The 11,813-nt window shown below is 30.8% G+C and overlaps 1 protein-coding gene across 1 annotated transcript; it reads left to right on the forward strand.

The window, feature by feature from the left end:
- The first annotated feature begins 1,701 nt into the window (after positions 1–1,701).
- LOC137818676 (NADPH-dependent aldo-keto reductase, chloroplastic) lies at positions 1,702–4,152 on the forward strand. Its single transcript, XM_068622234.1, has 7 exons — positions 1,702–2,013; positions 2,133–2,183; positions 2,437–2,513; positions 2,617–2,704; positions 2,941–3,216; positions 3,421–3,663; positions 3,952–4,152. The coding sequence occupies exons 1-7, from the start codon at positions 1,894–1,896 to the stop codon at positions 4,036–4,038; spliced, it is 942 nt and encodes a 313-aa protein (XP_068478335.1). The 5' UTR covers positions 1,702–1,893; the 3' UTR covers positions 4,039–4,152.
- Positions 4,153–11,813: the final 7,661 nt, after the last annotated feature.

Consider the following 11,813-nt stretch of genomic DNA (forward strand, 5'->3'; position numbering starts at 1 on the left):
TTAAATTTGATTTTAACTTTTTTAATTTTTCTTTTAGAACAAACATCCCTATGCCATGTACCTCACAACTAAACTATTTACAACGTACACAATCTTTGAATCTGCTGTCACTTTTCCAAATATCGAGACTTTGAAATGGTTTCGGCTCCCAATCCAAACTAGTATCTTTTAACACTAAAGCACAATGATCAAAGACAGATATACTTATTACAAACTATTTACTACTCGACCACTCTTCCAACCATTCCTTGAAATCCAAAACTTTGTCAATTCTACTTTTAACAGACCCATTCGATTTGTACCAAGTAAATTTCCGACCAACCATCGCAATATCCACCAAGTCATCTTTTTTCTATAAAATTATTAAAGCCACTTATTTTACCCTATAATCAGACACATAAATCAAATTTTTTCTCTCCTCCTTCCTTCTAATAGAATTGAAATCCCATACAACGCATCAGTCCCTGTTTAATTGGCTCAACCTGAATACACTGGTCTCATCCCAAATCATCTTTTTTTCCCTCAACGAACCAGTAAACATTCACAGTAGTAACTTGTATCCCGTCACCAAACATCCACTCCCTTTCAATAATAGAATTTTTTTTTCCATTAAAAGACCTTGATAACTAAAAGCAGTTCCTTCTCCACATTGTAATAATCTCTCTTGCATTATTGCTAGTACCATTTTCAACCTAATCAATTTCATTAGAATCCCACAAATTAAAACAATTCTCTTTGTCAAACTCTGAACACTTAGTCTCTTGAATACATACAATTCTTACTTGTTCCTTGTAAATTAAATCTTTTAGAAATCTTCTTTTAATGTTTCCTCCTAACCCCCTAATATTCAAACTAATTATTTTCATCATTAGAAACAATGTTCTCATTCCTTTTGAAACTCGTCTTACTTTTGTCTCGATCTTCCAAAGACAATAAACTACTTAAAACCACATCTTCCTCACCATTAAGCAAAAAGCCCAGCTCTTTACAAATATTTCAAAATTTTAAACACTACAAGAAAAACATGAAATAGAAACCAAATTTAGAGACCAAAAACAATAAGTTGCTATAGTAACTAAATTAGAGATCATTTTAGAAACTAAAAAAAAAATGGTTTCTAAAGTAGTTTCTATTACAATTTCTAACAATACTATAATACTATAATATAAAGTAATAAAATTTCCTAACCTCTCGACTGACAACTCTCTCTAAGAAAAAAAAAATGTTGTATAAAGATAAACAAATTTTATCATGTCAATATAAAAAACAATTAATTATCCAAAAATTTGGTAGAATAAACTTTTTTTTCTTACATTCATTTGATTTACTTTTTAAAAAGATGGCAATTTTCATGAGTTAAGGTTTCTGGGAATGGTTTTAGCCAAATTTTCAAAAAAACATTTTGTGAGAGATATGCGTAACGAATTTATTTTTAGAAGTAAATAAAATTTACTAAAAGTAAAACCGTATTATTTTTATTAAATCGTTTATAATATGGTAAAATTTACATGCGTCATTTCACCGTCCTTTTATTTGTTTAGGGTGACCTCATCATTTGTGCCAATATAGTAATTGCTTCAAAATATTAAAATTTAACGCATTTCAATTTTTGCGGTCACTCTTATCCTTTAGGTAATTAAACATTTATTTTTAATTGAGACAAATATTTTTTTTCTGACAATCATCGATACTTAATGAATATTTAAGAATGGTTTGAATTAAGTGTGTGTCGGAATAGGTATAACTGGTCACTGTTGGGAATCTAATCCACCCTTAAATGATTCATGTTCATGTTTTCGCCCATAAATTGCATCGAACTCAAACCACCCATTAGCAGTGTTTGGATATTATTCTACCAATTTGTGCTTATTATTATTATTATTGAGAGAAAAAATGGGCAAGTTAATCCAATTCTTTGAGTTGAACACAGGGGCCAAAATCCCTTCTATTGGGTTAGGCACAGCGAAAGCTGAACCAGGAGTTGTACCAAAAGCTGTCACCACAGCCATTCAGGTAACTAAAACTTTATTTCAATTAATTTTTTCCCCTTTTTCTATCGAAACATTTTTGTTGTTTCGATTTGTCCTATGTAGGAGTGATAATGATTTTGATGTCGGGTCACTGTTGTTCAGGTTGGATACAGGCACATTGACTGTGCTCAATTTTATGACAATCAAGCAGAGGTAATAATGATTCAAGTTGATAACTTTTGTAGTCCAGGGTCCATTTTTTTCTCATCTTTTCAATTTTTTATTTTGTAATATTGCCTTTGCTCTCTTGTAATATGTGAACTGTGGAAAATTTTTAATTGTGGGATGTTTCAGGTTGTGCTATTATTGTTATGTAGTTTTGTTTTAACAAAAATAGAAAAGTAGTGAGAACTCAGTCAATTTTGGAAGCTAATTTTCATTTTATTTTGAATCATGGTTTTCCCAGATTGGTTCTGCACTTAAGAAAGTTTTTGATGATGGCGTGGTGAAGCGTGAGGACTTATGGATAACTTCCAAACTCTGGTTTGCTGTCTTTTGAAAATTGTGTTCTATGTTTGAACGTTGGAAAAGGTTGTGTGTTTGGTTGCTGAATGGAGATCCTTTGCTCTGTTGGCTATATTTTCAGGTGTACTGATCATGCTCCAGAAGATGTGCCAAAAGCATTGGATAAAACATTACAGGACTTGCAACTTGACTACCTTGATCTCTATCTGGTAAGCATGCATTATGTTTACTGATAATGGGACTCAAGATTTCAATCAATAGGATCTTTTTGAAAAAGAGGGTCTAAGAGTATATTGTTAACATTGTTTTACAAATAAGGCTTTCACAAGTGAACAATGTTCAATGGTTTCATTCATGTAATTCTACTAACTTTGGTTATCTGGGGTTCATTCAGTATTATTTTGAGTCTCTTCCTTCATACAAACTAAATTGATTTATGGTGTAGATCCACTGGCCAGTCCGCATGAAAAGTGGATCAGTTGGATTCAAGAATGAAAATCTGATTCAACCAGACATTCCCAGCACATGGAGAGCAATGGAAGCACTCTATGACTCTGGCAAGGCTAGAGCCATAGGAGTGAGCAATTTCTCTTCAAAGAAGCTTCAAGATTTGTTGGATATAGCAAGAGTGCCTCCTGCTGTTAACCAAGTGGAATTGCACCCAGGATGGCAACAACCAAAGTTGCATGCATTTTGTGAATCTAAAGGAATACATATATCTGTAAGTATGGAACGTATGATACATACTTGTTGGTACTTTCACATAAATAAAAGCCTGTTATATCACTTTTGGTGAAATTGTCTACAGGGCTAGTTGAAACTGAATTTGGTTTATACTCAAATTAAATTGATGGTTTCTCAACAACCATTCTTTATTCTTCTGGTATTTGCATTCTAACTGTATATATAACGAAATTCTTTTCAGGACTACTCTCCACTAGGTTCACCAGAGTTTCTGAAAAGTGACATTCTTAAGAATCCTGTTGTGGTAGAGATTGCAGAGAAATTGGGGAAGACACCAGCTCAAGTGGCCCTTAGGTGGGGATTGCAATCAGGTCATAGTGTGCTGCCAAAGAGTATCAATGAGTCAAGGATCAAGGAAAACTTTGATGCCTTTGACTGGTCTATTCCAGAAGAACTAATGGCCAAGTTCTCTGAAATCAAGCAGGCAAGTAGTTAGATAGTTAGGGTGTGTTTGATTTCTTTTTCAAAAGCTTTTTCTAGTTTAAGAGATTCAAATAAACCTTACCTAAGGTGTGTTTAATTTCTTTTTCAAAAACTGTTTTTAGTTAAACATGGCCTTGGTAGAATCTAGTTTTTGTGTTCTTTCTGGTATGTGGTTCCTTACCATCTTTAATTACCTTGAATTATGCTTGTGTGCCATAGCATTATAATTCCATCAATGGCCTTAAAGCTTGTTTTTTTTTGAATTAACAGAAGGAATTTGGTGATGCAGGAAAGGCTACTTAAGGCCACATTTTTTACAGACGAGACCTATGGTGCCTATAAGACCATTGAAGAACTCTGGGATGGTGAACTCTGACAAATGTATAGAAGTTGATATTTACACTGTTCCTTTCTTGCTTTTTACCTGTTTTAGAAGTATTATTATTCTTAAAGAACACAAAATAAGTAACCAAGTCTTATTTTTCATTTATGATTATTTTTCTACTCGATATAATAAAAATGAGGACTGTGAATTTGACTTAGAATATAAAACCAGTTAAAAGTTAAAAATTAGATATTAATAATTTTTTTATTCTTTAAAATCCTATCTAATTTAATCAATATAATAATTATTTTTTTTAAAAAATAATTTTTATTCAATTATTTTTTTTAGTAATTTTTATATTCAATTTAAAAAGTAATATATTATTAATATTTAAAAAAATAGAAAAATATTTAAACTTGTATTTAATTAATATAAAAAAATTAATCAAATTTAAAAATTAAAAATTAAAAATTATTAATATTTATATTTATATTTAATTAATGTTTTTTTTTATCAAAATAGGATAGATTAAAAGAATATTCATTTACATAGAAAGAATTTGGTCTTACATATATATATATATACGTGTGTGCGCGCGCGTAAATTATGTTTATAAAAAAAAGCGTATATTTTGTTTCTTAGTTATGTAATATGCACACCTCAAATTGTAAAAATAATATAACTAGTTAAGATGCAAGTCTATTTAAAAAAACTTCAATGCGGAGCAGGTTACATGGTTGGTCTGTGCACGGAGTCACTAATCTAACCTATTGACCTGTTTAGACTTGTCCTGTGTAATCTGCAGTTTTCGCAGAGGAGGTAAGTTTGTTCGTTGATCCATATAAATAAATAATTAATTATTTTATTTTATTATGTAAAAAATCATATTTCATCAATCTATTATTGCAGTGTGATTTTTATTTTATTTTATTTTTAAAATATTAAATTTAATGTACTAAAAATATTTTAATTTAATCATCTAAATAATTAATATTAAGAATAACAGTGAATTTAGTTTTAAGTAAAGTCTTATATTTAAAATTTGTTAATAAAAAATAATATAGAAAAGATATTTTGATAAAATATTCATTAAAAAATTAGTCATCTTCATTAAAATATTTTGTAGTAAAACCTTAATAAGATACTCTGATACATTTACATAGGAAAATAGATACAAAACCAAAATTTAATTATTTTTAATCAAGTCTTCTTACAACCCTCATTTGAATTCATATTTTTTTATCTTAATTGAAAAAAAAAATTCAAGAGTAAAAATAAATTTTTTTATAATTAATAAATTTTTTAAAAATATTTTCCTTATACAAACTAACTCCAAACCTATCCGCAAACCTACGCGAGAATGAAATAAACTCACACAAATAAAAAATGTTTAAACTTAGATGATGCGTGTTTATCATGTTCACGTATCTGTAATGTGTCAATTTCATCTATCAGTATCTTTTAACGTCAATGAAAATCTTTGGTTATTAATCAAAAGTCGTATTAAATCAATAGGAAAAGATATAGTATCATTCTTCACTGCATCAATCATTGTCGCCACAGTTGTATTATAAACCGTAGTTTTGTTTTTAACTGCACTTTTTCAGAGGAAGAAAAGAAAGAATTCTAAAAGTTTGTTCCAAATTCTTAAAAGCTTTTTCCAATTATTAAAATCTTGTTGCTATAATTATTTTATTGGTTCTTATATTTAGAGTTAATATTTAATTTAGAACTATGATTTTTTTAAAAATCAGTTAGATTCATGTGTTTTTTTAAAAAATACTCAAATTAATCTTTTATGTTAACTTTGTCTCAACAACGTCAAGTGTTATTGATATGACAGATAAAATTGTTGATGTAGAATGTAAATTAAGAGACACCTGGAATTGTATGTTGTGTGAGGTGGCAAGTTGAGGAGTTTGGTAGAGATTAATAAAGTTCAACACATAAAGAACCAATTTGGATACTTTTTAAAAAACACAAGGATCAAATTGATTTTTTTTTAAATCCTTATATTAAATTGAATATTGACTCTAAATACAAAGATCAATAAAGTAATTATATCAATCTCGTTTTGAAACTCATTTCATGTATTTGTATTTCATAAAACTTTTTTGAAAAGAGTGAAAGGTATATTACAAACTTATATAAATCACTTTTTATATATTCTCTTACATATAAACTACCCTCAAAACTATCAAATCTTAAAATAGTTTCTTAAAAATAACTAAGAAGTGTTATATATACATTAAATTAAGATTATACCTATATATTATACATACTAAAAATAAAAGTTAAATATCTCATAAATAAGTTATTATTAACAATAATAATATTTAATTATCTTCAATTATATACCAACTATGATATTTATTGAAATATTTGAGTGATTTTAAAAGTCTAAATAATATAATCAAAGAGAAAAAGTGAATAATTTGTTAAAATAATATATAATAAATAGAGATTTCAATGTATAAATTGTTAATTTATTATATATTTATTATTTAATATATTTCTCGTTTAATTTGAGCATCGAAATGTATTAGATTTAATTATTAACAAAAAAAAAAGTACTATTGACTTCAAAAGAAATATACAACTCGAATAAGTAAGAAAAAAAATAAGGATATTTTGGTTTTGTGAAGATCCTTATATGAACAACTTGATGATAGTATAGATAATGAGAATCTATTAGACAAATAAATATTTGTAGAATATAGTTTATTTTGCTTATAAATATTAGAAAATAGATATTTTATTTTATTTTTTTGTGTTAACTAGGTACAAATATTAATTTTGTATTTGGATCTATTAAGTGTGTGCATTAAAAGACAAAGAAGTAAGGAGTTGTTCAAGCCTAATCAAGCCATCATAATTTTCGGTCAAAAGTCATGACCAAAGACAAGTTAAGGAGAAGAAAGATGCAAGAAAATTATGAACCAAAGCATAACTAATTTTTGGCCAAATCTCCTAGGTTTTCATCATTACCCTTTGGTATTTCAAAATTAAAAATTTCCTCCTTAATACACTTTGAATTTTTGGTCATTAAATTAGATTAAATTTGTATGTAACATTTGCATTGAATTTAACTTAGGTTAATGTTTTCAAGAGGCTATAAATAATCCTCTCATTTCCTCGTAAACAAATCTTGAATATATTGATTGGGAGGGATTTTCTAAAGTATTTTCTAGAGTTCTTTGAAGGGAGAAATATCTTCTTGTTTGAGTTTTATCTTGGATTTTTTGATCAAGTGATGATTCCATCAATACTTATCTTGGAACTTATCCAAGTAGTGTGACGACCTCCATTCTCTCATAAGTTTATCCCTTTTTATTTTCTCTTTTCCTTCTATGAATTTTTGAATTTATATTATGTTCTCTTCTCTTATTTCATTCTTATTATGTAGTAGGTGTATGCTCGTCTTTTCTTCTTAGAAGCAAATTTTTACACTTAAATATGGACTAAACTCATGTTCATTGTCACACTTCTAAGAATTCTTGTTCTATATTCTTTCTTGTGTTGTTTTTGTTGTTCTACTCCGTGTTCATGTTTGTTTTTTCACTCTTAGATACAAGTTTTCACACTTATAGATTAAACTTTTCTCTAGTTGTAAAACTTTTTTGAGTTTGTTTATTTGTATTTTAAAGTTCAAAAAAATATAAAGTAGATCAATTTCTTATCCCAAATCAAGCTAATTCTAGTTAGAGTCTCATCACAATCGCAAGTTAAATCCATTCATGATTTGAGTCATTAAAGTGTAAGGTTTTATGCCTCATGTGAGAGTAATGTACTTAATTCGGCTCATAATGATAATGGGTTCAATGACGCGTAAGAAGTCGGCCCAAAACAGCTAGAAAAATATATTTAAAAGGGAAACAAAAAATAAAAATAACTAGATGAATAATTGAATCAGTTAGGCATATGATTTATTTTGGAACCAACGAAAGTAAACCGTTAGAGATAATGCTCTACCCGCACCCCTAAAATAAAGGGGATACATTAACATAATATTTTTATGTTTGTTAACTCTAGGGAGATCTACGAGTACTATAAAAGGGGCTCAAGACCCTGAACAGAGGTAAGTGCAATTTGGTACACTACTCACTATACTCATAATTATATGTTCTCACTGACTTGATTGTCAGAGTCTTATCAACAGGTGGAGTTTTCCTCATTGTGGATTTCAAGCATCTCAAAGCAGCAACAACAGAAAACAAAAGTTAGCCCATAATCCACCACCAAGACTCGATCCAGGTCAGCCGACAAGAATATTTGGCGCTCACCATGGGGCCCGGTAAAAACTGATCCCACTAACGCTCTAAACGCCGATATGTAAAGCACCGAGTAACCCGACGCAATGAAGAACACTAGACAAGGAACGCAAGTTACTGAAGGGGACGAGGTTCCAGGTTTGCAACAAATAATGAAGACCATGAGAGCTCTCCAGCAAGAAAATGAAGAGTATCGACAAGAGCAAGAACAGATTCGGGAATAAGCCCAAGCCGAGAAGGAACGACTACGAGAAGAAGCCCGAGCCGATCAAGATCGTCTTCGGGTAACGCGACTTAATCAAGCACTCCTTATGGAGGAAATAGAGGCCTCCCAAAGAACCATGGAAGAACACACCCAAGCTAATGAGTAGTTATGCAAAACCAATGAGGAATTGTGAAGAAACATGCACAGACATTGCCGACGCCACGTCCGAGCACGTTCCTCGGACATATCATCGAGAGATGATCCCAAACCATTCTCACAGCAAATCATGGAAGAACCCATACCGCCCCACTCTATCACGTCTAAGATTACACCTTTTTCTGGCGTGGAAGATCTTTGAGAGCCATTTAAAAGCCTTTAGGGCTCAGATGATCATCTCGGGTGGGTGATAAGAATCAAAAAGATGTTATCAATAGAAGAAATGGACAAGGGCCAAAGCATTTAAAGTTCTTCTTATTAGTCTTTGCAAAAGATGAGGCCCAAGTCCAAGAAGCCCAAGTCCAAACCATGAGGGGCAAGGCCAAGCATTAAATAAAAGAGCATCATTTGAATGACTCTTGTAGGAGGTGTGGATATTAAATAAATAGGTGTGAATGTATTAGAGAGAGTCACATTGTCCATGTGACTTAGTAGGGGGGTGTAGGTGTAGTTTTTAGGAGGTGTCATAGTAGAAAAAGGTCACACCTCCCATGTGACTTGTTTTTTGTGGGAATTTCAAATGAGTTTCATTTGAATTTTCCCACCTATTTTTCAGCACCTCTTAGGCTATAAATAAGGTGCTTGCCTTTGTAAAATTGAGATTTGGAATTTAGAAGTAGAGAGACTATACTCAAATTTAGAGAGAAATTGTGAGCCTTGTGTCTTCTTCTTCCTTTGCCTTATCTTATGTGCCAATGGTGAGCTTCAAGTGGCGGTATTTCATCACTTATCTTGGGACATGGCTCCAAGTGACGTGACTGAACTTCCAAGGTCTCAAATCCAGCAAGCTTCATTCCATAAGTGTTCCTTCCTTCATTCCTTTCAATTCCTTTCGGTAGTTTCCATGTTTAAGTGTTTTCCATTCATTTCCACCGATTGAAATGGGGTTTTCCAGCTTTGTTTTCATTTTTTGTTCGGTGCAGTAGCTGTATATTTCAATTCTGTCCAGCTTTCAATTCTTGTTCTTCATTCCTTGTTGTTTGATTCCATTTGACAATATATGGACTTCCATATGAGCTTTGGTTTGGTGCAAAGTCTTGGTGAGTTCTTGAATTAGAACATTGATCCAATTCTAAGTAAAGTACCATTTCATGACCAACTCAAGTTGCTCCTAAGAATGTCAAAGAATCATGTATTCTTGTTGTTGCATTCACATCAGTGGGTCAGACGCCATTCGATGCAAGATGCTCATGAGCCTATTTACAAGAACCGTTCTCCAATGGTTCAGCGTGATCCCTGTCGGCCATATCACTTCTTTCCCACAATTCTCTAGGATATTTAAGGAACAGTTCTCCGCTAATAAATTTGACTCTCCGCGATTGCCCGATCTCTTCGATATCAAGCAAAGGGAGGGAGAGTTGCTCAAAGATTACCTAAATTTTTTCTGCACGGTGTCGGTAAGACTCCAAACTCCAAACGAGGATATGGTAATCGTTGATTCAAAATAGGTCACACTCATTATTTGAGGTAAGGGAGCGAGCAACAATCCATATTGAGATAGAAGAGACCATACTTAGGAAGAATAGCAGTTCGCAGATAAAACAACTGAGGTACAAAAAGAACGGATGTGAACGTTTCTTGAAGGGCGACCATCTAAAAACATCATGCCCAGTTAGTCATGCAACGGACAAGACAAAGAAATAAATTTTTCTGTAAAAATATCCAAGATACTCTTCATTTCACTCGAGCCTAGGGGCAAGTATACTGTTGGGATGCCGAGTAACTGAGACCGAATCTATACCAGCATCCCAGCACTTCAACATGTTTCGCACACAACAAACGCACGAAAGGTCTAAATCACATAATTGGAAATTAATACATAATAAAACATCTGCAAATCAGGATTAAGATACAATTGGGCTAGTAGGTCTTATTGAGCCTAATTCGTTCACTCGTACCATTAAAAGTCTAAGATAACTACTATAAATAAGAGAACACCCCAAGTCGCAACACCCCAAGTCGCCAGGTACAAAAATCTAATCCAAAACTTGTGAACTAATCTCAAACCTAAATTAACTTGAACATCAAAGTGAATTTATAAGTTCCAACCCGCGTACACTATAACCTGAAGAGCCTTCACCATCAAGCCAAGAGCCTGGCTCAGAGACCGAAGACAACGAAAAGTAAGTGTAAAGATTATAATCCTTGTAAGAACACCTTCTGGAACAAACCTTCTAAACACAAGCTTTCTGAAATACAAATACATGAATTTCAGAATGAGATTTTCACAACAGAATATGTAGAACAAGTTTTTCAAAATATGGAACAAACTTTTAGAACAAGCTCTCTCTCTTCCTTTCAAAAAGTGTAGTGAAAAACGAAACTACAGCAGTAACAATAATTGATGCAGAAAAAGGGTATTTTTATGTTTTTTTCTATTGATTTAATATCACTTTTTATCGCCAATATAAGTAATCAAAGATTGACGTTGACGTTAAGAAAGTCTTGATAGATGAAAATTGACCTATATAACGGATACTTGCACACGACAAAACTATATCATCTAAATCAAATTCTTAAACATTTTCTATTAGTAAAAGGATACCTTTAATAATAAAGAGATGCATAAAGAAAATAGACTTGTATATTCTACTTTACCTAATATGCTAGTTGATATTTTTTTACAAGAGGTGTGCATATTAGAAAACCAAATTTTGGTTTTTTTAATAAACATAATTGCTATACATGTGTTATTGTACAAATCCAAACCCATTGAATATTCTTCCAATCTTTCCTATTTTCTATTTTGAAAAAAAAAATATTGATAAATATAGATATAAATATTAACAATTTTTTATTTTTACTTTTCATTATAAATTTTTACATTAATTAAACACAAGTGTAAATATTAAAAATATCTAGTTTTTAAAATTGAATATAAAGATAATATTGAGCTAAAATGCATGCTTTGTAGTTTTGTGGTACAATTTTTTTTGAAACTTTTAAAATAAAGTATTTTAATTCTAAAATTTTAAAATAAATTATTTTAATTATTGTCAAATGTACAAAGACTATTTAAAAAATAAATACTTATTAATTTAAAAAATATTAATATAAATAATATTTTTAATTAATTATGATTGATATTATTTTTTTATCTTATCAATTTTTTCAATTTTCGATTGACACTAATA

The sequence above is a fragment of the Phaseolus vulgaris genome, chromosome 10, assembly GCF_051622355.1.
Source record: "Phaseolus vulgaris cultivar YP4 chromosome 10, ASM5162235v1, whole genome shotgun sequence".
Taxonomy (NCBI): Eukaryota; Viridiplantae; Streptophyta; class Magnoliopsida; order Fabales; family Fabaceae; genus Phaseolus; species Phaseolus vulgaris.

Bases quoted from the DNA above. Each gene is read 5' to 3' on its own strand.
- LOC137818676 (XM_068622234.1), top strand. From the start codon at position 1,894: ATGGGCAAGTTAATCCAATTCTTTGAGTTGAACACAGGGGCCAAAATC. The intron at 2,184-2,436 runs GTAATAATGATT...TGGTTTTCCCAG, and splicing joins TTTATGACAATCAAGCAGAG to ATTGGTTCTGCACTTAAGAA. The intron at 2,514-2,616 runs GTTTGCTGTCTT...CTATATTTTCAG, and splicing joins TGGATAACTTCCAAACTCTG to GTGTACTGATCATGCTCCAG.